We start from the raw sequence: 27,112 nt of genomic DNA on the forward strand, positions 1-27,112 counted from the left end.
AAGTAATTCGCTGGAGCTGCTATGATCCAATTTAGCCTGCTTGCAACATGCATGGCTGCAGATAGATTTAATTGGGATATGTTGGCTTCCAGCTGATTTTCATTGCTAGGGGATCAGTCCCTTTATACCCTCATAAATTGCTGCCAAAATGCTTTGAAATCCCCTTTACTTAGCCGATGATTCAGACTTATGTAGACAAAATTTAGGCTTATTTCATTGAAGCCTCAGTGTTTTTTAAGCAGCAGATTTACCTTAGGATTTTATGATGTGCACATTATCAAACAAAATACTGATATCTATTTTTATTTCTTTAAATGCCAGTTAAGTGAAGGAAACATGTTGTGTGCTACTTAGTAAATGTAATTTGTACGACTTTGTGGTGAAAAGCTGTATCAAGGAAGTGTCTGATTTAGATTTGGTTGCCACACCTGTATGAATAGGCATTTACTTTAGCAAAATATTATACATTCAAGTGAAGACAGTGAGTGTAGGTGCCCTTTGTCTGAAAAAAAAATACAAGAACAAAATCTAGTGGTAGTAAAAAAAGCAGATTCCCATGCACTATATAATTCTAAACAGAAAGAAGTAGCGTGACAGGTGAAGCCTGGGAAAGAGGATTTCCCGTTGTCTCTCATTTGCTAGATCTGTCCCACCCTAATATTCTCAAAGATTTTCTCAAAGCACAACAAAAGCTTTATAGATCAAGACTGAAACCACTGGCTACCTTGCAGAAGTTTTACACACTGTACATTGTCATGTCATTTTTTAAAATAATGTAATTGTCTCTTTCTAGTAGTCTCAATGTACAATCTCCAATTATATCTACAAAGTTTGGACCAGTGTCACTCTACCACAAAAGAATCTAACCCTATCTGTAACAAAACATCTAACCCCACCCTGTGTATACTTATAACAACTAAAGCTACATTCTTCTAAGTTTCTGTGGCATTTTTAACCTGACTGATGTGATGACCTGAGCATAATCAATTACAGTTTTTAGGTGCTGCCTGGCTTTCATTTGATTGAAATCAATTGAACAAAATTACATGCATTTTTTGAACATACAAGGCAGACAATAGGGTCAGCTTTGTCAAAGGGTCAGTTAGACTTGAAACGTCAGCTCTTTTCTCTCCTTACAGATGCTGCCAGACCTGCTGAGATTTTTCAGCATTTTCTCTTTTGGAGGCAGACAATAGTGTACACTCCCGAGATGATCATTTGGTGGGCTCACAGCTAGGTGATGAATGCATTTCAAAATCAACATATAATTTCACAGTCCATGTACATTGAAATCTGCATCAAAAGATGTTTAAAAAAAGCATAATTCACTGACCATTATTTGTTACTAACTGCATGTACTGCAAACTTTGAGCATGGCTGCTTGGGTTCCTTACTTAATAAGTCACTTTTGAAAAGATAATGTATGAAGTTAGATGTGGGTTGTGTGAATTATATCAACCTGTCTGTCTTATAGTTTGGATTTGATGTGTATGCTAAAATTACCAATGTGAGTACAATTCCTTAACATTCACTTAAGGAAGTCAATCTAAGATTTTGCAGCGGAGAGATATGTCATAAATAATCTTTTAAATGTTTGATTTATTAAAAAAATGTTTTTGGTCATCCTACTAAATAACTTGAACATGCTGCTAAGTGAATGTTATAAACCCATACTTTTAATGTGGAGAAGAATATAATATGCAAGAATTTATTCTTAAACTGATGGGATGATCCTGTCATGCTCACCAGATACAGGGAGAAATACAACTTTTCCTTCTTTGCTGATATAAATGAATTTCTAGATGCTTAAGAAGTAAATAGATAAGTTGTAGTAATGAGAGCAGTAACACACTTAGGTCCAGAATTTTTGGTGAAGTCAAAATGTTTACCAAATAACTTCAATGGAAGTGTGATGAAGCTTCCATACCTGGATGGGATTTCCATTGTACTTCCAGAGAATCTAGTGGAGGCACAACAGGAACAGCTCCTAGAAAATTCTAAAGAGTACTCTTCAAATTTCACATGAAAACTTTGATTTAATTGTGCTCTGTTTGATACTTTTGGTATAGAAGGGCTTTATAAAGTTTGTTGATGACCGCAAGCTACATCAACCATGACTAGTTTAAAGAAGTTTCAATGTAGTTCAAAAAAAATCAATGGGATCAGAGTAATTAATATTTTTTGAAGTAAACATCAATATAAAATGACACAAATTTCAAGAACTGAAGGCACACAATGAATAAGCTCCATGGTTCACAATCTACCAGCAGTGTCAAGTCAAGGTGAAGTTGAAAATGGCTGCACAGATGATGGGGTCCATGTGAAGTACTTCAAATTTCAATTAAAGCACATTATTTACGCTTGGTTAGCTTTTTGTTAAGGGTACATTTGGAAACAGTGTGCACAATTTAAGGCACTTTACTTTAAAGTGTCAATGATGCGTTGCAGATGACTCAAGATGTAAAACTGATCTAATTTTTTAGAGTTTTACTCAATCAAGTGTTGAAAATCAGGAGAAACTTAACACAAATTTATCTTCTTGGGAATACACTTGTGTTTAGTTACCTTCATCAGGCGATTCAGTGTACTTCAATTTAGAATGAATTTTACAGAGTCTGAAGGAAATACGCCTGATGGGTTCAATGACTTTTTTATTTATTTATATTTCTCCAATGGATCAAAACTATTTCAAACACCTAATTTCCCTCTTAAAAGCTATAATATGTCTCCTAGCAAACTTCTTAGGCTGTGGAATCTGCAAACATCAAGAACATGCAAATAGAAATCCCATTCATCCCTCACGGACTGCTTTCAAAACAAGAGTATTCTCAAGTTCCAGCATCATTTCAATTCCAACCTGTTCTTAACATTTTTACTACAGTGCAAACTGATTTTCTGACTGAGTTCCCTTTCTAATTTATTCATAGACTCGATTGAAACATTGTGAAAAACCTTTGATAAAGGTATGTAGGAGAGCTTGAAATAGAAAAAGGTACACTTGCCCACTCATTTGATTAGACCATGGACATCCTATTTTATCATGGCCTGTCCTAATTCAAACTTCTTACTATCATGCTCAAAAATAAAACAATTATAACTTCAAAATAATGAGTTAATCATATACAATGTCAAATTCCTTCACTTCTGTTTCTGTTTATTACTTTGCTATACTGTTAGCTATTCAGGTGCAACCAAGCTTCATGTATGTCTACATTTGTTGTTTTGTGTTTTCCACATTACTTGTGGACTTAAACAAGCCCTTACCAAAGACTTAGCCCCATGTTTCACCAATTGTTCAGAAGACAAAATTAAGATAGATGAATAATAATTAATAAAAAGAGAGGGACAGCTCGCTGAGAAAAGAGAAAACAAAATTAATTGACACATTCATTACACATGATGCATAATATTGACAAAGACCATTCAAGTGAGACCATAATTTGCAGATAGTGCTTTGCTTCAGTGAGTCCAATACATAGAACCAACCATTAGAACCAATACATACATGGCATAAAAATATACTTGCACAACTTTATAGCTGGACCACAAGTTTCAGCCATTCCAGTCAAAGAAATAACGAACAGAATCTTGTGGAGACCATGGGGTTCTTGGCCACTCACAAAGCCCTATGGTCTCTGTCCTGATGGCAGGAAGAAGGTCATAAATCATAAGTGGAGAGGGTCAGGAATCTTCCAGTGCATCCCCCTTGCTGATGCTGGGCCCTCAATCAGCTGCTGAGTATCTTTGAATGAGAAACAGTACTCTCCACAAACAAGCATGCCACGGGGTTTTTTTTGTTGTGTTCCCTTCATGGTGAGCACCTGAGCCACTTCCGTGCCCCTACCAGGAGCAGTGGTTGAGGCCCTCAAATGCCTATTGATTGCCCACTGAAGGACCTCAATTGGCATTGAGTAGGAAGGCTGGTCACACACCTTCTTGCCTTGGATTTAATCAAGGAAGAAGGAAGTTGGCTGTGCCCTCACAAGCTATCCTCCAACTTGAATAAATTCTCATGTCTCCCTTCCTCCATCTCCACTGCCCACCCCCATCCTAGCTACAATCCCACTCAGGATAATGGAGGGCACAAGGTCTGTGCAACCTTTGTATCTCCAGAGCTTTTATCTAATTTTCATCATATTAAGTTACATGATTATCCCATTTCTTTACTGAGAAAGGAACACAATGACAATTGCTCCAAATATTAGACTTAGGTGCCTTAGGTTTGTATGACTAATCTCTAAAACATTTGGGTGGAAACAGGAAAAAAGTACTGAAAGCAATTGATAATTTTCCTACCTTGGCAAGCAGTCTCCTGTTTAGCAGGTTGATATCCAGCAGCACAAGTACAAGCTCCAACAGGTACCATCCACTCACCATCTCCATTACAGTACAGTTTTAGGGGGACAGACAATTCCACAGCATTACTGAGACAGATGCCAGGAGCAATCACAAGTGATGTAGGTTCTGCTCCAGTAACAGTTTCTGGAAAAACTGCAAAATTTGCGATCACAGATGGGCATTTCTTGTAGAACACACGCAGGGAAATGAGTGACATGCATGAGCCCAGATCCTGAAATGCTAGGTAGAATCCATTCTTAGATAATGGGCCAAAGCTTCTGATCTTTGTGTTGACTTTACCAGACTCCAGTTTGGAAAAACTCTCATCTGGCGCAATGGTGTCCACTTTTATGTAAGGGTTCTCCATCCACAGTGGAGTAGATGCTGTTGCTGAGTCCGTGTCAGACTCATAGTAAAATAAATTAAAAGTTTCCTTACAGGAACCTGGGATATTTGGTATGCTGTTGCAGTCCCGCACAGTGAATTTCATCTCTACATATACTCGCTGAACGTTGTTATGCTCTATGTAAGTAGTTCGAAGCCAATTATTCTGGTTTGCTTCCATCACATTACAGACCTGGTATGTGCGAATAGGATTTATTGCATCATCATATCCACTTACTTCTTCCCACTGAACAAAGAAAACAGAATAATTATTTTAAAAATCACTGTCATTTTACAAATAATACATTTAAATATTACTTATGGATTAACTCTACAATTGTTGAACTGGGAGTATATCTTCAAATTGTCTCGACTTACTGATGGCGTTACAGTCAGCAGGGTTCACAATCATATAAAAATAATTTATTAATTACTGCAGCAATCCCTTCAGCATTGTTGGTTTTGCAACACCATTCACACATAATTATTGATACATATTTTATTGCTATTCTAGTTAATGAAATATGACTAAACATCCAACTTGATTTTCAGCCCACTGCACTATTCCAGTGAAGCTCAACATGAACCTGAGGAACAGCACTTCACCCTTCATTTCGATTCCACTCTCAGGCGACTGTTGATGTGGAGTTTACACATTCTCTTCGTGTCTGTGTCGGTTCCTCCAGGTGCTTCGGTTTCCTCCCACACTCCAAAGATGTGCAGGTTAGGTGGATTGGCCATGCTAAATTGTCCACAGTGTCCAGGGTTGTGTAGGTTAGAAGGATTAGCAGTGGTATGTGAAAAATACGGGGTTACAGAGACAGAGGATTGGGTCTGGGTGGAATGCTCTTTGGAGGATCAGTGTGAATTCATGGGCCGAATGGCCTGCTTACACATTATAGGGATTCTATGATTTAGGCCTCCACAGCCTTTCAGACTTAACAGCGAGTTCAACAATTCTAGAGTCTAATCTCTACCCCAGTTTGTCCACTTTGGATTTTTTACTATCATTTTTGTTAGCAGTCAGTAGCAAACTTGCTCCAGTCACATCTTTCACTCCTTTGGACAAAATCTTACAAGATGAGGATGGCAGGGGATAGCTTGCCTCTCCAGAAGGAAAGTCAGTGACCAGCTGGCAGACCACTTCAGAATAAAAGCAAATTACTACAGATGCTGGAATCTGAAACCAAAAGAGAACATGCTGGAAAATCTCAGCAGGTCTGGCAGCATCTGTAAGGAGAGAAAAGAGCTGACGTTTCGAGTCTAATTGGTTTGACAAAGGGTCAGCTAGACTCAAAACGTCAGCTCTTTTCTCTCCTTATAGATGCTACCAGACCTGCTGAGATTTTCCAGCATTTTCTCTTTTGGGACCACTTCAGAAGCCTGTCCTGAGCCACAAGCAATGTGGGAAAGAGTGGGATCCCTGTCTCTCAATGTGTGAATGTTCAACCCTCTTGAACTGCCATCCAATCAGATCAGCAATTAGCTCCAATGGCAACAGAGCTCCGTAGTGGATGGTGCCTGGATCAGAGCACATACAGGATGATCTTCCCAATCAATCCCAGGACCTGGGCAAGTTGACAGCATTGGGAGGAAGGGTTTAAGCATCTTAGAAAGTTGGGGCAAGGGGTATGTTCTAAAGTGCAGGTGCAGAGAAAGGAAGGAGGGGGTTTACTATCTTCTGGGGGAGGTACCCTGATGAGAAAAGGGCACCCTTTGAAGACAGTACTCCCCTCTTTCATGATCTTTCTAAAAATAATTTAAAGGTGACACATATTCCTGCTCATCTGCTTAATCCAACAGTGATATGGAATGGGCATGATAATACTGAGATCACTTGGCCCTTATTTATTTACTTTTGGCAAGCAGTCTGTTGATTGTAGCACCTGCCCATTCACTCCCACCATGCCCTCACCCTTTTCCCCGGTATTATGGAGGTCAGGTCAAGAGTGGGGAGATGGTGAGCTTGTACTAAGCATTCAATATTCCCCTCCAACTGAAAATGCACTCAATAGGGACACATTCAATCAAGTCTCTTGTTTGTTTTCTTGCACCCTCACCTATCTCTTTGGCCCTGGGATATTAATGTCTCTGTTATGCTCCCAGTTCTTATGTTCTTATAACAGTAAAGGAATGGACAAAGGACGGCTAAATGAAGCTGAGGCCAAGGAAAGATCAGCCATGATCCTATTGAATGGCGGGCTTGAAGGGCCAGATAGTCTACTCGTGCTCCTCATTCTTATGTTCTTATTCTACGTTTCCTCCCTTTCACTTTATCACATACCTATTGTCTTTATCATAACACCCTTTATGCAAAATCTATTTTACCTTCAATTTTCCCTTTCCAACCAAGAATCATAGACATGAAACATTAATTAATTTTCCTCTTGTATAAATGCTCCCTAATCAGCTGAGTACTGTATTACCAGCATTTTCTGCTTTTGCTTCTGATTTCCAGGAATTGTAGGTATTCCGTTTTGCAACTGGTACCCACCACAATATTGAGCCTACCTGCAACATTTTGAATGAACACCTTTCTGTAAACAGAACTGTCACATGTACAAGAAGTTCCAGTGCAAAATGATGTAATCTATACTGATTGACTTCCACGAACACAGGTTGACATTTGAGGCTACTGGTTTAGGCAAATTAAAATCAACTGTGAAGAGTTGTTTTCTAAAATGTGATTATAGATGTCTAGCTGCTAGATTTACTAAGTAGTTAATAGCTGCTAAAGGTCATAGGTCCTATCAAGTTTAGTCATGTCTATATAATGCTCAAGGCTGCTTTCTTTTTAAAGTAGCCAGACTATACTCTGGAGCCTCAACTGAAACTTAGTGAGCAGATACTTTTCAAAGATGTTTTGAATATTATTGGTGGGCATATTGAATGTCGCTGTAGTTTACAACATGCATAAGCAATGTTTTAAGCATAAAGTACTCACTAATTTAGTTCTTTCAATCATCAAAAAAGCTTTAAAGAATCTCATCCTATTTCAATTTTTCTCTGCTTTGTGAAGTAATTTGAATTAAGTAACCATCACTATGCAGTCCCACCATGCAGTTGATTGTGCTTTTCTAAAAGTAAAATGACATCATTGTGGAGACACACTGTAAAAAAATTATTCTAATCATTAGGTTCAGATAAGGCAATTGGGAGAGGAAACTAGCATGGCATGTAATTCTATCACAACATTTGAAACTGGATCAGGTATGATCAACAAGCAAAACTGCCTTTTCTTGTTCCACTCTATACTGTCTATTGTTTATATTTCAAAATTATTGCAAACAAATCTTAAGTAACTTCTGTGGTTGCTGTAATTACTCAATGTTGTAAGCTTCGAAAAGATTGGTAACCACAATCTGTTCAAAACAATTCATAGTTATGTTTGTACATATATTTAAATTGAAGACTGGTTTACTAATTTATGAACATCGATTTAGTAAAGATAATTACATTGGAGAAAGATGTCTTAGTGCACTTATCTAAACATTGTCTGTCTGGGACTTCTACATGAAACAGTGTCCTTTGAGAATTGTTCAAAAAGATTAAAAGTAAAATGAACTCAAAATCAAGACTTTGCTTCTGATGAAAATGTTCTTTTTTATTACACAGAAATATTGCTCATGTATGGTGTGATATAAATACCATATGGCTAATACAGTGGGAAAATATAAGCTTTACACATGTTAGAATACAATCAGTTTAAATACAGATTTTTTTTCTCCCTTAATCATTGTTGTATTAGAAGATAAAAGGATGTTTGAAGATTAATAATATTTTCATGCAATGATCAATCTTTTTCTGCTATTCAGAAGCTACACACCTGTTCAAGCATTCCTCCTCATATTGCCACTGACAGAGATAAAACGTTCTGTACCCTACTTCATTTAACAAATTAAGGCTGAGGAATGAGAGAATGGGGTATGTCTCAATAGGTCCCTGGTACAGATTTCTTGAGCAGACACTTGATGAGCCTTTGAAAGAAAATGAAAGTACTCTCCTCCACCATTCACCAGTCACCACCAGTTCTGTGGGAGCCCACAAGCCATCCTGCACAGGTTTGCCTGTCATGCTCCTTACATTCCGGGGTGGGTGGCATCCATGGACATTCCCAAAACAGAAATCATTAGGGTGGATGCAAGAATATAGCTGGGGTCTCACCTGCCTGACTAAAATGTTCTATCACTGTCAAATATACAAAGGAAGAGGACATTAAATTCCATCCCCAGAATGCATTCTCAGTGAACCAATCTACTCTCAACTTTGATTTAGATTTTGCAGCCTGCTACAGTAATCACATACCATTTGTACTTGGCATATTTTGGTCAAGGTTTTGACTTGTTTTGATGATGTTTTGATCATCTGGTTTATTTTACTTTGTGGAGCCTTAATTCAAATAAAACATTGATTTAGAAGAATTTTGAACTTGACAACTTAGTTGTGTATGTTTTGGGATTTGACCATATTTAATATTCCTTAAAATTAATTTCCACATTTGAAAACAAATCTTTCAATTATTTATGACTGCCTTTTTTTTGACCATTTTTACTGACACACACTGCCATTTTTGATTCACTACTTCGCATTGAATAGCTAATTCTATGCTGTCTTGATATGATTTAATGACAGTTTGTAATTGTCCACTTTTTGCAAATGTTTGGCATTTTGAACTGAATTTTTGACTCTGAAGCTACTCAACCAAAAACACTTTCAGAATTTGGCGCATAATTCAAAGACTTGAACAAGGGGCTGATTCGTCATATTAAATTCATCATTAAATATCAATAAAAGGGACCTGTTCCTGGATCTGCATCCAAATGTACTGCATGGACAGAGGGTGGGTTGAACACAAGCCTGAGAGGTAAGTGACTCCATTTTCCTTTTATTTATTTAAATAGTGGAAATTTGAGTAGGTTTAATTACAGCAATATACTCTGACTTGTGAAGTACACCTGGGGTCAGGTCTGTGAAAATCTTTCCTCTCAGCTTTTGCTGTGTTACTGACTCAAAAAACTACTTTAATTAGTGAGCAAAGCTTTGAAAGTAACCAACACTCCTTTTTATTGCATTATGTTGAAATATCCCAGTGTTTTTTTACTGATGAGGTGGTGTGACATCGTATTGGAGGAAGATGCAAAAGCCATTCTTCACCTGCAGGATCCCACAACTATCAGTGAGGTACAGATAGTTTGTTTTCAACATTTTTGGTTGTCCAGTATATAATTATTGTTCTTCTCTATACGGAGTTAAAATAGTTTTAGCAATTTTAATGGACTGAGCCTGAGCTGAACATTTTGTCTAAAGGAGAGCAGGTCTATTAATGCCCTGTTGCCTTAGTACTGTATCAATAAGTCATTGACTGGAAAGGTCAACTTTGTTCTCTGTCCACAAACATTGTATGAGTTGCAGAGTATTTTCAGCATTTTCTGCATGATTCCCTCCTCACCTCAGTGAAGTACAGGTTCTATTTTTTTAACATTAGTTTAATTTTGCTATTCAAAATGTATTGTTAAATTTTCCTTACCCCAGAATCTGGGTATGCAGTCCATCCCAATTCAGCTGTTGCCAATCTTGAATCCATAAGCATTTCTGTGGACCAAAATTGAGGTAAAATCAATGTACAATCTAAGAATAAAAATCTTGTGATAAAACAGAAGGCAGCATCCATAACAACTTACATATCTACACATCAGAAGAATAAAACAGAACATTCATTGTTACTTCTTTGTGCCTATTTCTCAGAAATATAGTGCTGCACACAATCTGACATGTCTTTGGTCTTCAGCTTTTATAACCCAAATTCACCCATGAAGAAGTAACTGTGCAAAAGGTGTACTTCCTTTCTTTGAAACCAATGGTTTGTGTTTTATCCACAGAATTTTTTGATTTATGCAGAATACAACCTGGGGGTCTCAGCACATAAATCAGCACTTTACAAGACAAAGGTTAAGGAAACCAGGGGCACAAATTGCTTGGGAGGGAGGACAGGGTCAAAAGCACAGAGGGTTTTAAAATGGATCAGGGTAATTCACATTAAAGAGGCCCTGCAGCAGAAAAAGACTGTTACAAATCAGTGAAACAGGGGATGATTTCTATAGCCACATATGATGAAGAACAGCTGCTCAGCAGCTTGACTATTATAAAGGGCTACTGCTAACTTAAATCTGTACAGATAAATAGATTCCTGAAAATATATCATACTTTAAGTTTAAACTGCAGTTTTGTCCTGTACAGGGGACATGAAATGACAAGTAGACACAGATAAGATTATAAGGGCAGTTTATTGACCATAAAGACACCATAGGGCCTGGTTTTAGAGGTATTTATCTACTCTGTATATGCAAAAATGAACTTACTTCAGAAATTAAGGAAACCAAAAATGATCAAAATTTGCTTACAGAATCAATTTGGAATTGTGGGTAAGTAGCAATAGGAAGCCCATAGAAGTAGAAATAAACCAGCTGGATGGATGGATAGATGACAAAAGGAATCTAATTTAGAGAAATGTTCGATCATACATTTTGAAAGTAAGAATAGGGAATTGAAGCGGTCTCTTAACTGTAAGATTTTGAAAGGATAAAGAAGTCTTGGTCCACAGACACAAAGGTCATAATAGGTGATAACACAAATTAATAAGATGACAAAAAGTCAGTTAAAATTATTGGCATTGCATCAGACACATATAAGATAAAAATAGCAAGTAAAAGATAGTAATATAAGTCATGTTCAGAACCATATTTATGTTTGCCATGAAGCATTTTTGGCACAGTAATGAAGAGAGGACACAAAAGCAATGGAAAGTACAACACGACTATGCAGTCATTGTTTGTGTTTAAGTGGGACTAATGTACTATAAAATACTCTTACAGTATTTGAAATATTGAAAGAATTGGGATCCAAATCTTATGACTATGTCTGAGTTCTGTTGAAATTTTCAAAGGCTTTTCATTGAGGCCACGCAGGTTTTCCCACATCTTACCAAACTCATTTCATCATCTATCTCTGCTGCACCTACAATACCTACCACATCCAACTCCAACTCTATGTTACCAAGTGAAGTTCTCAGAACAATTTGCCACTCAGTGGATATGTGCCAAAAAGTTCAGATTCTCTGCCATCTTTAAAACTTCAGTATTTGCACCCAGAAAAGCTTTGGCATTCCTAAACTGCCCTGCTTGATCAAGGACACTTCCAGAATACTTTAGAGAAGGCAACATGGACTTGGTTTGGAGGTACTGGTCGAGAGGTTGGCGCATAGGAGAGGAGCTCTCTTCCCAGATGACCAGCAATGGAGGCTATGGCACCAGCTCCTGACAATATAGCCCGGGGTCACCAGCACTGTTTCCATAGTACAGAGCTGGCGGTGCTGTATGAAAGACAATGAAATTCCCTGCTCTACCAAGGCTAAGTGGCACACATCTCAATCTGCTGTATCATCCTCCCTCTATTTCTGATACTGCACCCTCCTCCCACGAAGTTCTGCCGCTCTCACTGGTGCCTGCAACATGTTTACTTATCAGTGCATACTCCAGGCCTCTCAATCACCCCTCCAATAACTCTGCAAGGCCTCTGCACTGCCACCTCACTCTCTCAGACCAGCTCACTCCCTTTTCACCAACTACGCTAGCAGACACTTTGCTCAATTTGTCCCTTTCTCTCTTTACAGAAGAGGAGCACACATCGCTCCAACCACTGGAGTAATGGCTCTCACACAGACCTTTCACGATTCTCCACTCAGAACACTCCCCGAGCTGGCCATGCCATCCACCTCCAGCCTGCCTGACCCTCTCAAACCTTGGAATTTCATACCAAGGAAGGTCTATTTGCAAATGGGAAGAGCACCCTCAGCTTGCCTGGCCCATCTGGCCAGAGAATCTCCCCAACCAGATCACCTGACTAGACCTCATGTGCCAATTGCCTCAACTGCTTAACAGGTTATCTCCATCTGAGCTTCAGAACTAGGAAGTGTACAAACATATAGTGGTAGGGAGAGGGAGAAACAAACATCTGGAAGGCACTTTGATGGCACAGATGACAACGTATGTTATTTGGCAATTTTGTTATAAATGGCACTGCTTTCACCTTACATTAGGTTAGTTGTCCTTCTGTTTAGACTTGACTGTAACAGTTGCAGTATGAGGTATAACTTCATGCCTGTGCACGATATACATGAATGGAGATATGGAAGCCAGAGGAACAAGATATACAGACAGCAATGGGTGCTGCTGACACCTTTGACCCTCATTCTACAACATCCTTACTGCTTCTCTGGCCTCTGTGTCCCTCTGTGTGGGAATGAGTTGCTCAGCAATATCTGGGCAGGGAATTGCAAAACAGTAAGCTAATGCAATAGCTTTGCCTGAGATTAGTGACACACTAGGTCTGTGCCTGTGCAGTTCATTAGTCTGTTTGCTTGTAATAGTGTTTCCCTTTAAAGGATCTCACTTTATCGGTTTCTGTAAATCCCTCCTGCAAAGCTCAAGACATTTACCTGTACACTCTAAGAAAAATTGCAGCCGGTTATTTCTCCATAGCATGTTTTGTTTTTGATTTCCAGCCCAATGGAAGGTGACAGTGAGAGCTCCTCTGGAATTGGCTTGCAGCCTTCACTTCAAAACGTGTGAGCCTCTGGGTGCATTTCCCCACAATCATAACCTTCACACCTCCTCAGTGACTGCACACCCCTGGACACTATAGGGCAATTTAGCATGGTCAATCCACCAAACTTGTACATCTTTGGGCTGTGGGAAGAAACTGAAACTCCCAGAGGAATGTCACACAGACATGGGGAGAATATGCAAACTTGACACAGACAGTCACCTAAGGCTGGAATCAAACCCAGATCTCTGCAACCGTGAGGCAGCAGTGCTAAACACTGATCCACCTTGCTGCCGCACACCCTGCTGACCAGATGCCTAAACATGCCCAACCCCCAGGACTTGGATTAGAGGCTGCCCTTGATTTATTTTGCTGGGAACCTCTGAATGACAGGTGCCTCTCTGGACTTCACTTAGAACGAACACACTCGGACACGGCTGCTAGCTTGTCCACTTGTAGAGTGTTTGCAGCAGAATATGAACATTTGGTGCAGCACCCGTTCATGCAGCATGGTGTCTGTTCCCCTCACTGAGGATTGCTGCCAGCAAGGCAAGCTGCCTGGTTGTGTGGGTGCACTAATTGGGACAGCAAGGCAAAGCAGGATACTGTTAACATGCAGGCAGGAGCTCAGTCAGGGTTAAGTAATCAAGCAAGCATCCCTGAGATGTAGCCTGACCCAATCCTTCATCTGGGTCCCTGACCCTATGCACGAGTGATCTTGAACTAGCCTTTCAATGCTCATTACTGATGTGCCTTAGAGTCATAGAGATGTACAGCACAGAAACAGACCCTTCCGTCCAACTCGTCCATGCCGACCGGATATCCTAATCTAATCTCGTCCCATTTTCCAACACTTGGCCCATATCCCTTTAAACCCTTCCTATTCATGTATCCATCCAGATGCCTTTTAAATGTTGTAATTGTACCAGCCTTCACCACTTCCTCTGGCAGCTCATTCCGTACACACACCAACCTCTTGTGAAAATCTTGCTCCTTAGATTCCTTTTAAATCTTTTCCCTTTCACCTTAAACCTATGCCCTTTAGTTCTGTACACCCCAAACCCAGAGAAAAGACCTTGTCTATTTACCCTATCCATGCCCCAGCCTATTCAGACTCTCCCTGTAGCTCAAATTCTCCAACCCTGGAAACATCCTGGTAAATCTTTTCTGAACCCTTTCAAACTTCACAACACCCTTCCTATAGGAGGGAGACCAAAACTGCATACAATATTCCATAACAGGCCTAATGAACGTCCTGTAAAGCCGCAAAATGACATCTTAACTCCTATACTCAATGCTCTGACCAATAGAGGAAAGTAAAGTATACTAAATGCCTTCTTCATTACCCTATCTATGAGAGACTCTACTTTCAATGAACTATGAACCACACTCCAAGATCACTTTTGATACAGACTGGCTCAAAGCTAGGAGACAGAGGGTGGTGGTGGAAGGTTGCTTTTCAGACAGGAGGCCTGTGACCAGTGGTGTGCCACAAGGATGGGTGCTGGGTCCACTGCTTTTTGTCATTTATATAAATGATTTGGATGTGAACATCAAAGATTTAGTTAGTAAGTTTACAGATGACACCAAAATTGAAGATGTCACGGACAGCCAAGAAGGTTAACCCAGAGTACAATGGGATCTTGATCAGATGGGCCAATAGGCCAAGGAGTGTCAGATGGAGTTTAGATAAATCTGAGGTGTTGCATCTTGGAAAGGCAAATCAGGCAGGACTTACACACTTAATGGTAAGGTCCTGGGGAGTGTTGCTGAACAAAAAGACCTTGGAGTGCACGAGTGCATTACAATGCAAGTCTATGCTTCCAGAATGTTCTGCAATATATCAGAAGTGCCACGATGACTGTGAAGTGTTGACAAATGCTGGATACCAATGTTCGTGGATGAGGAGTGAGGGTGGCTGTGTCCATGGATTGTGCCCTGAGAAGCTGTTTGATTCTATGCATCATAGAAGTTATTTACAGTAAGCAGTGAGCTGAAGTCACCAAGTACCCACTCTACGTTCCATGTGAAGGCATTTAACAAGTAATAATCCCCCTTTGTTGGCAACTCACTGTTATGTCATAGCTTGTCAAAAGCATAAAAGATGGACTGAGATGCTCCTGATGTCAAAATCAGCCTCACCAGATTGCTCATTCAGTTCTACAAAAATGTCACAATACCTGGGGTGAGACTGATAAGGGAAGAATTTTCAAACAAAAAAAAGAGGCATTTCAAGGCAAATGAAATTAAAGTTAGAAAACATTTAGACAATGGTTAGAATATAGTATTCTTTGACATAAAGCTTTATTGAAATTGTAGCACAAAAGGGAGCCATTCTGTGGGTACGTGTAACCTTGGTGATTTCTTTCTTAAAACAACAATTGCCCGACAATGAAATGTTTGTGTAAATTATATGCTCATATCTGTAATTGATCTGGAATCTAAGACCTTTCGATTCAGAGGCAATAGGACGACCAGTTGAGCCAAACTGAATGAAGAATATTAAGGAGTACAAGAAGAGAGTGGGTCGCTGGATTATATGAGGTCACAATGAGAAAAAAACATTAAGCACACATGAAAACTCAAATGGCCTTTTCTGTATGATTATGTAATATCCCATGGATAACTGTATGACCAGATGAATGCCAAAATATGGTTTCAAAATCTGCTCTGTACTTACTAATGAAAATCTGTGGTAAAATATGCAATTGAAAATAAAACTGATCAGCAAATTTTGCCGTTTTTTTCTCTCACTTTGATGGTTTGCTTCTGCTTATATAGTCAAACGTGTCTAGATGCTTTCATACCTGAATGAAGAACAAATTACTCAAAAATGATGCAGAAAAACAGTGTATGCATTGAAAAGGAGCATGAAAAGAATCACCACAAACTATTGATTTCCATAATGTGAACTGAGACAAAAAGCACACATAATTTGAAAGCAGAAGTTTTTGCTATAAATTCTGCTTTTTAGGCTTGAGCCCTCCACTTTCACCTGATGAAGGAGCGACACTCCGAAAGCTAGTGTGCTTCCAATTAAACCTGTTGGACTATAACCTGGTGTTGTGTGATTTTTAACTTTGTACACCCCAGTCCAACACCGGCATCTCCAAATCATCAGTACTAAAGCTGAAACCAAGGAACTGAGGTGACAAAATTCAAATATTAACAAACGTACGTCTAATTAATTATGGATGGAAACTCATGCAAAGCTGTGGCCACACTTGTTTGTTGCCTAAACAAATCAATTAGTGCCATAATGAGATGTAAATCGACAGGAACTCTCGGTCAGCAGGATCAAGTGACATGCGAGTGTTAGCAAATTTGAAAACAGGCTGCTGATGCTTGTTTGCTCAGCATTTGCTCAAACAATACAGATAATAAAAAAAGGATGACAGAAGATAAATGATTCTGGTTTGTTCTGGTGAATTTAAAATAGAAAAATAACATTGTCATTAAACTTAGCTTTAACATGTACAGCATCTGCATTTTTCAAAGCCATAAACATCATGTTGTCTTTGTGGGTGATAATGCTACATTGTTACAAAGGCAGAATGTTACTAGAAAAAGAAATCCCTGCAGGGTTTTTGATGTCTTGAAACTGCTCATGATATTAGTCTCTCCAAGCTTAGTTTAAATCTTAACATAGTGAACAAGAATAAAGCAAACTAATTAAGAGCAGTGCAACAATTAACTGTGAGAGATTGAAAGTCTGCCTCCTTGCACCATCTCCTTTCAAATACTTGCAACAAAAATATCTTTAAATTCCTAATGAGGAAGACTAAAAAAGCAGAACTGTGAAATAAGCTCCACTACTGATCATGTTTTAACATTATTACTGAAATAAAATAGAAACATTCATCACATTAAGACATTCAAGCAAAGAAATGTCATAAAATGTATGATTGATTTCTTTACCTTTCTTTTGTTTTCCCATGATAGTGGCCTACACTATTGTTACCATGTGATCTCTGATTTAAAATGAATTATGAAGCAGATCCATGTCATAACTTCTTTTACTAATTACAAGGTCTAAGTATTAATACAAACTGCAGAATAATTAAGTTACCATCCACTTTATATGACTTATGCAAACTGATTGAAAGAATTTAAAGCTGCCTGCCTGACAATGTCTTTGGTTTGAATCAATAACCCACATCCGTAAGTCGTTGCCACGCAAATTACGGATCAAAACTATTTACTTCTTGAAATTTTGAACTGGAAAATTAGCTGAATAGTATTTAAAGTTTCTTTTTTAAATTATTTTTATGTGACTATGTTCCAACTTAGTAATCACAAAGAAATTTGATTATATAATAACAGATGAGAATAAATACTAATTATATTAAAAATTGGATAACAGGTCACAGGTGCCAAGTTTAGCACAGGTTTACTTTGTCTAGGTGGGCATAAGACTTAAAAGACAACTATTAGATTAGATTACTTACAGTGTGGAAACAGGCCCTTCGGCCCAACAAGTCCACACCGCCCCGCCGAAGCGTACCCACCCATACCCCTACATCTACATTGACATCGACCCCTTACCTAACACTACGGGCAATTTAGCATGGCCAATTCACCTAACCTGCACATCTTTGGACTGTGGGAGGAAACCGGAGCACCCGGAGGAAACCCACGCAGACACGGGGAGAACGTGCAAACTCCACACAGTCAGTCGCCTGAGGCGGGAATTGAACCCGGGTCTCCGGCGCTGTGAGGCAGCAGTGCTAACCACTGTGCCACCGTGCCGCCCACTTTTTAGATTACTTACAGTGTGGAAACAGGCCCTTCGGCCCAACAAGTCCACACTGCCCCGCCGAAGCGCAACCCACCCATACCCCTACATCTACCCCTTACCTACACTACAGGCAATTTAGGATGGTCAATTCACCTGACCTATGGATCATGATTTCAGGCAGTAAAAAATTATCTTCAATTAACCTCTGAATGATCAAAGCTATTGATTAATCTTTCATAATATGTTCAGTCACAACTAAAATCCGTGCAACTCAGAAATGAATTTTGAAAATTTAACACAAGCCAGCACTAATTAAAATATCTACATATTTGGATGTTGGTTTATCTTTTAAAGTTCAAACATAAATCAGAACCTTTCAGACTGTGCTCACTGCTGAACGCATATATATTGTGAGCAAGGGTTGGCAGATAGAGAAAACAAAATTGAAGAAGTGGTTGTAGATTCTCATTGATATCAGAAAGCTGAAAATGTAACCACAAAATTACATTCCGCTATTAATCATTGTTTAACAATACAACTCATCAGACCTGGACAATGCATTTGTGAAGTGTTATGGCTATGCCTCTGACTGTCTGCTTATGGTTACTTTCTTTCTTACTCCTGAGATATAGATTACATTTTTTTCATCTTTTTTTTACTTTTACCTTTTCCTTTAGTAATCTTTCAATTTACTTTAATTCAGGAATGCTTGTGCTCTCCAGAGCTTCTCTACGATATCTTTTCTCTGAATCTGCTCTGCGTAATTTTCAAATTTATCTTTGACTTTATCTGACTGTTCTGCATACCACACATAACACACAGAGGCATGTGCAGAGCATATTTTGATATAAAGTGCACAGTGATCCATTCAGGATGTAAAGCAGGGAGAGCATTTCTGTTAAAATGGTAAGACTATAGTCATGACCAATTTAGTATATGCTGTGGGCAAAACCTGATGCAGACATTCCAATGTTGCTGCAGTGATACAACAGGGCTTTGCGTAACATACCAAAAACTTAAGTTTTTTTTAAAAATGAGCTCCACAAATCTGCAAGGAGCTGTCTTGTGGTTTTCATCTTATTCCCCACAGATTTATGTAAAACCCAAGTGTGACATTTTGTGCAAATGGTTTGTGACAAGGTTCAGTTCCTGTACTGGAAGTCATTTATCTTCATCAGAGGTGATGAAATGATCCCTGACTCTTGATTATACTTACCATGTGTCTGCAAAGACATCAGAAGGTTGAAAATGCAAGCAAAAATATAATGAGACTTGTGTAAAAGGTAACTAACAACTGTGTGTTCTATTCTATGAAGGACTTGACAAATATTCTCTTTCAAATAGTTGCTGATAGAATTAAAGCAGACTTTGACTCATATGCCATGCATACATTTAGGTGAATTTTACACCTCATTTTTAATGGTGTTATAATTTGAAGACTCATGATCAATACTCTGTTGTTTGTAATATGGATAAACTGTATTCATTATACTGTTTAGTATTAGTTTATAAGAACAGTTGGAATTAAAGACACCATTCAGACCTTTTGTAATCCTCTTCATCATCTTCTATATATCAAATCAGTGTGATCACTTAAAGAATGTAATAAAAATATCATTGGTTTATTTTGCAAATAAAGTTGTGTAAATTATTTTATCATATAATAGTTGAGTAACCTTTATTGATCAAACTTTGCAACAAATGCAATACAAGAATGATCCCTGATACAGTTGAGGAAATGAGGTTCTACAGATTATAATGCAATAACTGCTATGTACAAACGGACTAAATGACCATGACATTGACACAAACTTGAAGCTAAGATTGCATCACTAATTCACAAAGAAATGCAGGAATTGAATGATCAAACCGAATAAGATACCTACTAGACAATGTATTAAGAAAAGTGCATCTGCATGTAAACAGCAGACTTACATAAATTGAACAGGCAACGTTATCAACTTCCATATGGCAGAGGAATACCTCCAAACTCACAACAAGGTGAGTCAGCATCTCTGAAAAAAACAGTTGACATTTCAGGTCTTATCTTTCATCAAAACTATGATAGGTATCAACCAGAAATGCAAACAATCTTGTTTTCTTCACAGATTCAGCTTTTTTTGGGAGGGGGTCATTCAGATTTCCTGTACATGATTTTTTATTTAATGCAGCGCCTCAGTTTTAATTTTCTGCTGAGGTAGTTTGAGGGGTAGTGCTCAGTTCTCATCCTTTCCAGATGTTACACCTGAAAATCTACCATGTTGGAAATTGAAGGTGCATCCACACTCTGCCTTTCTGTAACCAACCAGCTGAGACAGACAGCTAATTCAAATGCATCCAAGTAAATTAGCACCTGCAGTATGCCTGGCAGCCTGTCATCTGGTGAGGGTATGCTTTGAGAATCGGGGCACAGATTTATCCCATTACATTGGAAACCCTTTAGTCTTGGAAATACCAATATTGATGCACTACACTTTACAAACCCAGAAGACATTCCTCCAACTACCACTTCAACAGATGCATTGACCTATTTAACATTTTGTAGATTAATGCCTTCGGTGAACACCTATATCAAATTAATAGAGGCAGCCTGTGCATTTGCCTAATAATAATACCAATTATTAATTTCAGACTAATTGCTCCTACTTGTCATAATAAGAGTTATAAAATTAGACTTTGTAATGCATGATGATTGGAAGAACCATTTTAAGAGCAGGTGAAGAGGAAACAACTCCTGCTTCTCTAAGTAGGAATACTGTACCCAAACATTGACGGGTCAGTAGTGTATACAGTATTCTGGTGTAAATGCTAGATATACCCGTTTGAACCTCTGCCACTGATTCTACCAAATTGCTCAGTATCAGGGAAAGGCAGTTTGATTTGCATGTGAATTGCAGATGTCCAAGTCACCAATACCTTATCAAGGTTGTCAACGTAACCAGTAACAATAAGTTCCAGTATAACTTGCAGTTTCTAACGTTTGTCCACAGAAAGGAACTTTTGGTCCTCACAGTGTAAAGGGCAAAATCATTTAATAAAGAATCTCCCTTTTTTTTAATGTGTCTGTGTATGTAGAAATGTGTGTACAGTAGTGGGCTGGCAGGGTAGGGGCCAGGATTTGGCTTGAATCCCAAAAATGGGACTCACTACTGCCATCTAGTGGGCTGTTATGCCATATTGCATCATACCCACTCTGTCCTCTCATCATTTATGCTCAAAAGAGGCTCTTTTCTGAAATAAGAAAATCCAATCAGGTCCTGATAATAATTTAGGCTATCCTGCCAAATTCCAGCCCCAATTATACAGCCGTGCGGGAAAGTGTTGTTTCATATTGAGTATCATCAATGAATCATTGTTGTGTTAAGGTCCAATGGGCCAAAGCTGGTCCATTTTGAATCCTGCTCCACACAGAGAACAGTGTGATCTAACTTTGATTTTATTATTTTGCAAGTTCTGAGATGTTTTCTCTTTTCATTTTATTTAATTAAGATTTATTACACCAATTTTATAAATAAGATTTTTAATTTAAAATATAGGTTACTGTAACAGTAAATGATGTGTTAGCCATTGTTTTGGTTCTGTTCGCTGAGCTGGGAATTTGTCTTGCAAACGTTTCGTCCCCTGTCTAGGTGACATCCTCAGTGCTTGGGAGCCTCCTGTGAAGCGCTTCTGTGCAGTTTCCTCCTGCATTTATAGTGGCCTGTCTCTGCCGCTTCCGGTTGTCAGTTCCAGCTGTCCGCTGTAGTGGCCGGTATATTGGGTCCAGGTCGATGTGTTTGTTGATAGAGTCTATGGATGACTGCCATGCCTCTAGGAATTCCCTGGATGTTCTCTGTTTGGCTTGCCCTATAATGGTAGTGTTGTCCCAGTCGAATTTATGTTGCTTGTTATCTGTGTGTGTGGCTACTAAGAATAGCTGGTCGTGTCGTTTCGTGGCTAGTTGGTGTTCATGGATACGGATGTGTTAGCCAGTTATTATAGAACTGTAAAATAATACTCTTCTATTTACAATTATATCAAAATCTGTTACAAGGCATTCTTAACTTGAATATACCATATAACTTAAATGTTATTGTGCTCATGGTTTTTGATACATACACACAAAATATATCTCTATATTTTATATATGCAAATACATTATATGGGTATGTCCACAGCTAAGAGATGTATATTTAATTACTAGAAGTAAAATAATATTTCACAATATTTCAGACAGAACCTGACTACAAAAGTCAAAACAGAAAATCCAATGCAGTACTTAGGGAGTGCTGCACTGTCGGCTGTCGGCGGTGCAGTCATTCATTTGACAGATTAACATGAGCTCCCATCTAACTGCTTGGGGTGGGTGGAAGAGATTCCACAGCACTATTATGAAGACAGCAGGGGTGTTTTCCTCAGTGTCCTCACTAATATCTATCCCTGAATAAACACTACAAAAATAACCATTACATAGCCCCAATTACAGAGAAGGTGTATGTTTGCTGAGCTCATATAGGCTGTTGGGTTTCATATACTACAAGAGTGATTACACATCAAAGTTGACTGTAAAACACTGACATGTCTGGGGATGCGAAAAGCCCTTTACAAATGCAGGTTTTTCTTTCAACAAATAATGGCAGATTAATGTTTTTAATCATCAGCAGACCAGATTTACAATTAACTGAGATATTAGAAAATCTCATAATATGGAGTATCCAAGGTATTACAAAAGTAGCGTTTTGCTTATTTTTATCCATGTTGACAAGCCCTACAAACAGATTGTGGTTTTCATTTTGCTGAAGATGCATAGTCAGTCTTCTAAATATTGATTCTTTATATGAAACCATTAAGTTGGTTAGTTTAATCGCTTCAAGTGTTTTTCATAACTGTAGGTTTGTAAAAATAATTGAAGCCAGTACCAATGTCAAACAAAGCTGAACTGATGACTGTGCCCTCAGATTCACACTTTTAACATGTTTTCCGGTATGTTAAAATATTCTAAAAGCATCCCAGAACTGTTCAATTTGAGAGTATGGAGGGTGGGCACAGAGAGTATGTACACAGCATTCTGTGTGTGGCCTCTGCTACTCTAACATTTTGCTTGTATCGTAACAGAATACAATAAGGCATGAACTTCTATAAAGGCAAGAAAGAACTATGGGCCAGGGGGGGAAAAAGATGCGCATTGACTTCTGAGAATGGATTCAGGCATGCACTGGTCTGGAACAAAAGCATCTGACAGGGGTTAACAATGGTGGCATCGTCCACCTCCTAAAGAAAGTTGATAGTTAATTGCACAAGACAGAATTTTTTTTTCCACACACAGCAGCCTCTTGCTTCAGTTGCTGCATGCAGAATGCAGTCATTTATACAAAACTATTCTTGAGGAACAATTACACCAAGGGGAAAAAAAACTGTGAAAATGGTAATTTCACCAGCTAATGAGCTACAGGCTGCCCTGCTGTCTCTCGCCTGCCAATCTCCACTGAGCCTTGACTCAAATGAAAGAAAATGCCGCAGAGTTCAGGAGAACTTGAGCAACATCTCAGCAGGCAGTAATTCATCTGAGAAGAAAGAAAATCACAGTATAGTCAGACCATGCAGTAGGTCTTAACACGGTATAAGGTAGCAGACTTCTGGATCACTGGTGAATATTTCCTCAAGTATGATTAAAAACTAAATATTTATTCAAGTTTTAAAATAAATGTATTTCACTAAGATATGCCTTTCTCTAATATAACCAGCTATTTATTATAACCCCTACCACAATAATGTATGTATATGTATACCTAAAAAAATACATGAAATCACCATGCTTGAACGTGTCTATGTGAAATGGTAGTATACATGGCTGCATATCTGAATTCAAAGCAAATTGGTTCAGTTTACGCACACAAGAAGTTTAATTATCTGGCACTAATTTATTCAAACTAGTTTTACTTGCTTTTAAATATTTGTGCTTTCAGTACCATCAATTTTAAAATAATGCAGTATATGGGTGGTCCAATGTATGAGTTCACCAAAGTCATTCTGGGACCCAGATCTACATCCAGCTTTAACTGATGATATGACTAACTTTCTGATGGCAATTAAGGAGAGAAATCTGGATTACCTTAATCAATTCATCATTCTTTTCCTGCTTTGTTTAGAAAAGCTCTAGGGATAACTCGTATTGAAAGTGAAAAATTTGCACTGGTGCAAAAGGAAATCCCCACTTGAGATTGGTGCTAAGACATTTTGTTGTAGAAAACACTCAAGAAACATTGCTATACAAATATTCTTTATGATACTTCAGTGCAATTAATGCTGATATCAGCTGCTAAAATGGAAGACATAGACTTGTCACACATTATGACGAGTGCCCTACCTTCATGTGTTTATCAATAGAAAAATTTGAATTAGAAAGGATGAGCTATTTTAAATAAATTTTAACCTACAATAACTTCATACACAAATCTGCTCTTTAAATATATTTGTTATATGTAATATACAGTGTTAAGCATTATCTAATACTTCTTCCATAAAATGTACAAGTCGATGCCTCTTCTACCTATGATTGACAATTAACTTAAATAATATCTTTACATTTTCCAAATGAGATCCAATTTCCTAGGCTACATCCTGTCAGTCACACACCCAATTCATTCATAACTCTGCAGCACTACAGTCAGTCCACATAGGGACAAACTGTTCTACCATTATTGCGTAAGTGTGAATAAGCAAACAGACAATGTACAACATCCATTCCAAAGCTCTTTCTTCCCAAATTATTCATTTTGGAATGAAGAAAATCTACTGTCGATTTGTCACCATCTGTCTGGATTTTATTTCACATAGACATAATAATGCCAATGGTACAATGGGAATTCTTGATAAATGGTACAACTGTGATTAATTAACAGCTACAATTGAACATGAGTCCAAGAAGGTTCTTTTCTGGAATAGTTGACCAGATGATAGCTTAAAGGAAATTTTGAGATCGTCAAAAGCATAAATATCAGGAGTCTCTTCAGGTTCATGTTGATGTAAAATGGTTATAATGTAACTAAGTGTTTTAATCTTGTTATAAAAATATTTACAATTAAAATAATCAGACTGAAGTGGATTTCTCCTCCCTCCACAAGCATCTCAGAAAGCCTTTTCTGAAGTCGATTTACAGTAAAATAGTGACATTAGCATATACATATTCCATAGCGTCGACTGCAGTTATTGAATACACCCTAAAACTGAGTCAGAAAGTTCAAAGAATGTTGCAAAGGTATGCGTCAACTTAATTTGGTTAGGTATGGATGATCGTGTAAATGCAGTAACAAAGAAACTACTGTCTAAGCTTGCCTTTTCTGAAATGCACAATCACTAACCAGTTCCTAATCACAAAGGAAGCCCTAGGCAAAAAAAACAAACACCCTTTGAAACCTTTTCTCATACTTGGCACTGCTTTAATAATACACATATTACCTTGTACATTGCATGGCTTCCTTTAATATACCCAAGTGATAAAGCAACAAATAGATGTTCACCATGGTACGTAAAACAATAATTGCTTCTGTTATTAAAAGTAATAAGAATGATATTTGCAATGAGTGCTGAATATATTTTCCGTTGTCTATGACACAAATGTTTAGACTAATTTCTAGTTTTTAGCCCAAGGGCCAGTGGCCAGCAGTATTTGCTGTTACCAAGATATTTTACAGGAGTTTTGTAATTTTCTTCTATTACTTTTAGTGACTGTTCTTATCTTCTGTCTCATCCATAAAGAAATTATAATCCTGTGGTTTAACAGCATCTTACAATCGGTTTTGATGTCAGTACACTGATTTTTAACTTTTCAGTAAAGCTCAGATGGTATCTGTTCCTGTAAAAGGATTTGCTGTTCAGTACACTGTCTTATGAGACAATTTAGCCAGCACACTATCAAGAATGTTAGTAAATTGTTTTGCTAAATGCACAAAAAATGTAGAGTTAGTAATGTGAAAGTGGCATTGCAAACTTCTGGTGTTGAATAAAGGATCTGAGATAGAGTTTCCAATTGACAAAATTATATTAACAGTTTTCACAACTCAATATTCTTGCACTTGCCCAGATTCTTTCCAAAGAACTCAAAATACCAGAATCCTCAAGACAACGCAGATGGAGTTTAATTCAGATAAATGCGAGGTGCTGCATTTTGGGAAAGCAAATCTTAGCAGGACTTATACACTTAATGGTAAGGTCCTAGTGAGTGTTGCTGAACAAAGAGACGTTGGAGTGCAGGTTCACAGCTCCTTGAAAGTGGAGTCGCAGGTAGACAGGATAGGAGATTTGCAAAATTATGAGGGGCATGGATAGGATAAACAGACAGTCTTTTCCCTGGGGTCAGGGAGTCCAGAACTAGAGGGCATAGGTTTAGGGTGAGAGGGGAAAGAGACCTAAGGGGCAACTGTTTCACACAGAGGGTGGTACATGTATGGAATGAGCTGCTAGAAGAAGTGGTGGAGGCCGGCACAATTGCAACATTTAAAAGGCATTTGGATGGGTATATGAATAGGAAGGGTTTCGAGGGATATGGGCCAGGTGCTGGCAGGTGGGACTAAATTGGGTTGGGATAAGGGTCTGTCTCCATGCTGTACATCTCTATGACTCTCTGACTGTATAACTTGAAAATACAAATACTTTCCATCCTATAGCAACATCAAGTTATCATGTATAATTATCTTGATGCTAATGTACAAAGATTTTATGTCTCAAAATATTATCTTAATTTAAATAAAAACAAGGTACTGGAGACACTCAGCAGGTCTGGCAGTATCTGTGGAGGGAAGAACAAAGTTAACATTTTGTATTCAATATGACTGTTCCTTCGAATGTCTTTGGACTTGAAGTTTTAACTCTGTTCCTCTCCCCATATATGCTGCATTTCACCAGTACTTTCTGCTTTGATTTCTAAACTCCCGTATTCACAGTATTTTGCTTTTTTCCGAGTGAAAATGTTAGTTTTAAATCCCATAACTAATAACATACCTGTTATCAATATGAGACTGAATCTACCACAGTTCAGCTTCAGTTTTTTTTAACTGAATAAGGAAACATCCT

The 27,112-nt window shown here is 38.2% G+C and overlaps 1 protein-coding gene across 4 annotated transcripts in view; it reads right to left on the reverse strand.

Annotated features, from left to right (window-relative positions):
• LOC140478924 (ephrin type-B receptor 3-like) overlaps positions 1–27,112 on the reverse strand; it is a 91,517-nt gene that overhangs the window by 55,376 nt on the left and 9,029 nt on the right. For all 4 annotated transcript variants that reach the window (XM_072572558.1, XM_072572559.1, XM_072572557.1 and 1 more), the window contains exons 2-3: positions 10,250–10,314; positions 4,297–4,969 (exon numbers count right to left, since the gene is read on the reverse strand). In XM_072572558.1, the coding sequence (XP_072428659.1) occupies positions 4,297–4,969; positions 10,250–10,314 (738 nt within the window). The remainder of the gene's footprint in view (positions 1–4,296; positions 4,970–10,249; positions 10,315–27,112) is intronic.

The sequence above is a fragment of the Chiloscyllium punctatum genome, chromosome 6, assembly GCF_047496795.1.
Source record: "Chiloscyllium punctatum isolate Juve2018m chromosome 6, sChiPun1.3, whole genome shotgun sequence".
Classification (NCBI taxonomy): Eukaryota; Metazoa; Chordata; class Chondrichthyes; order Orectolobiformes; family Hemiscylliidae; genus Chiloscyllium; species Chiloscyllium punctatum.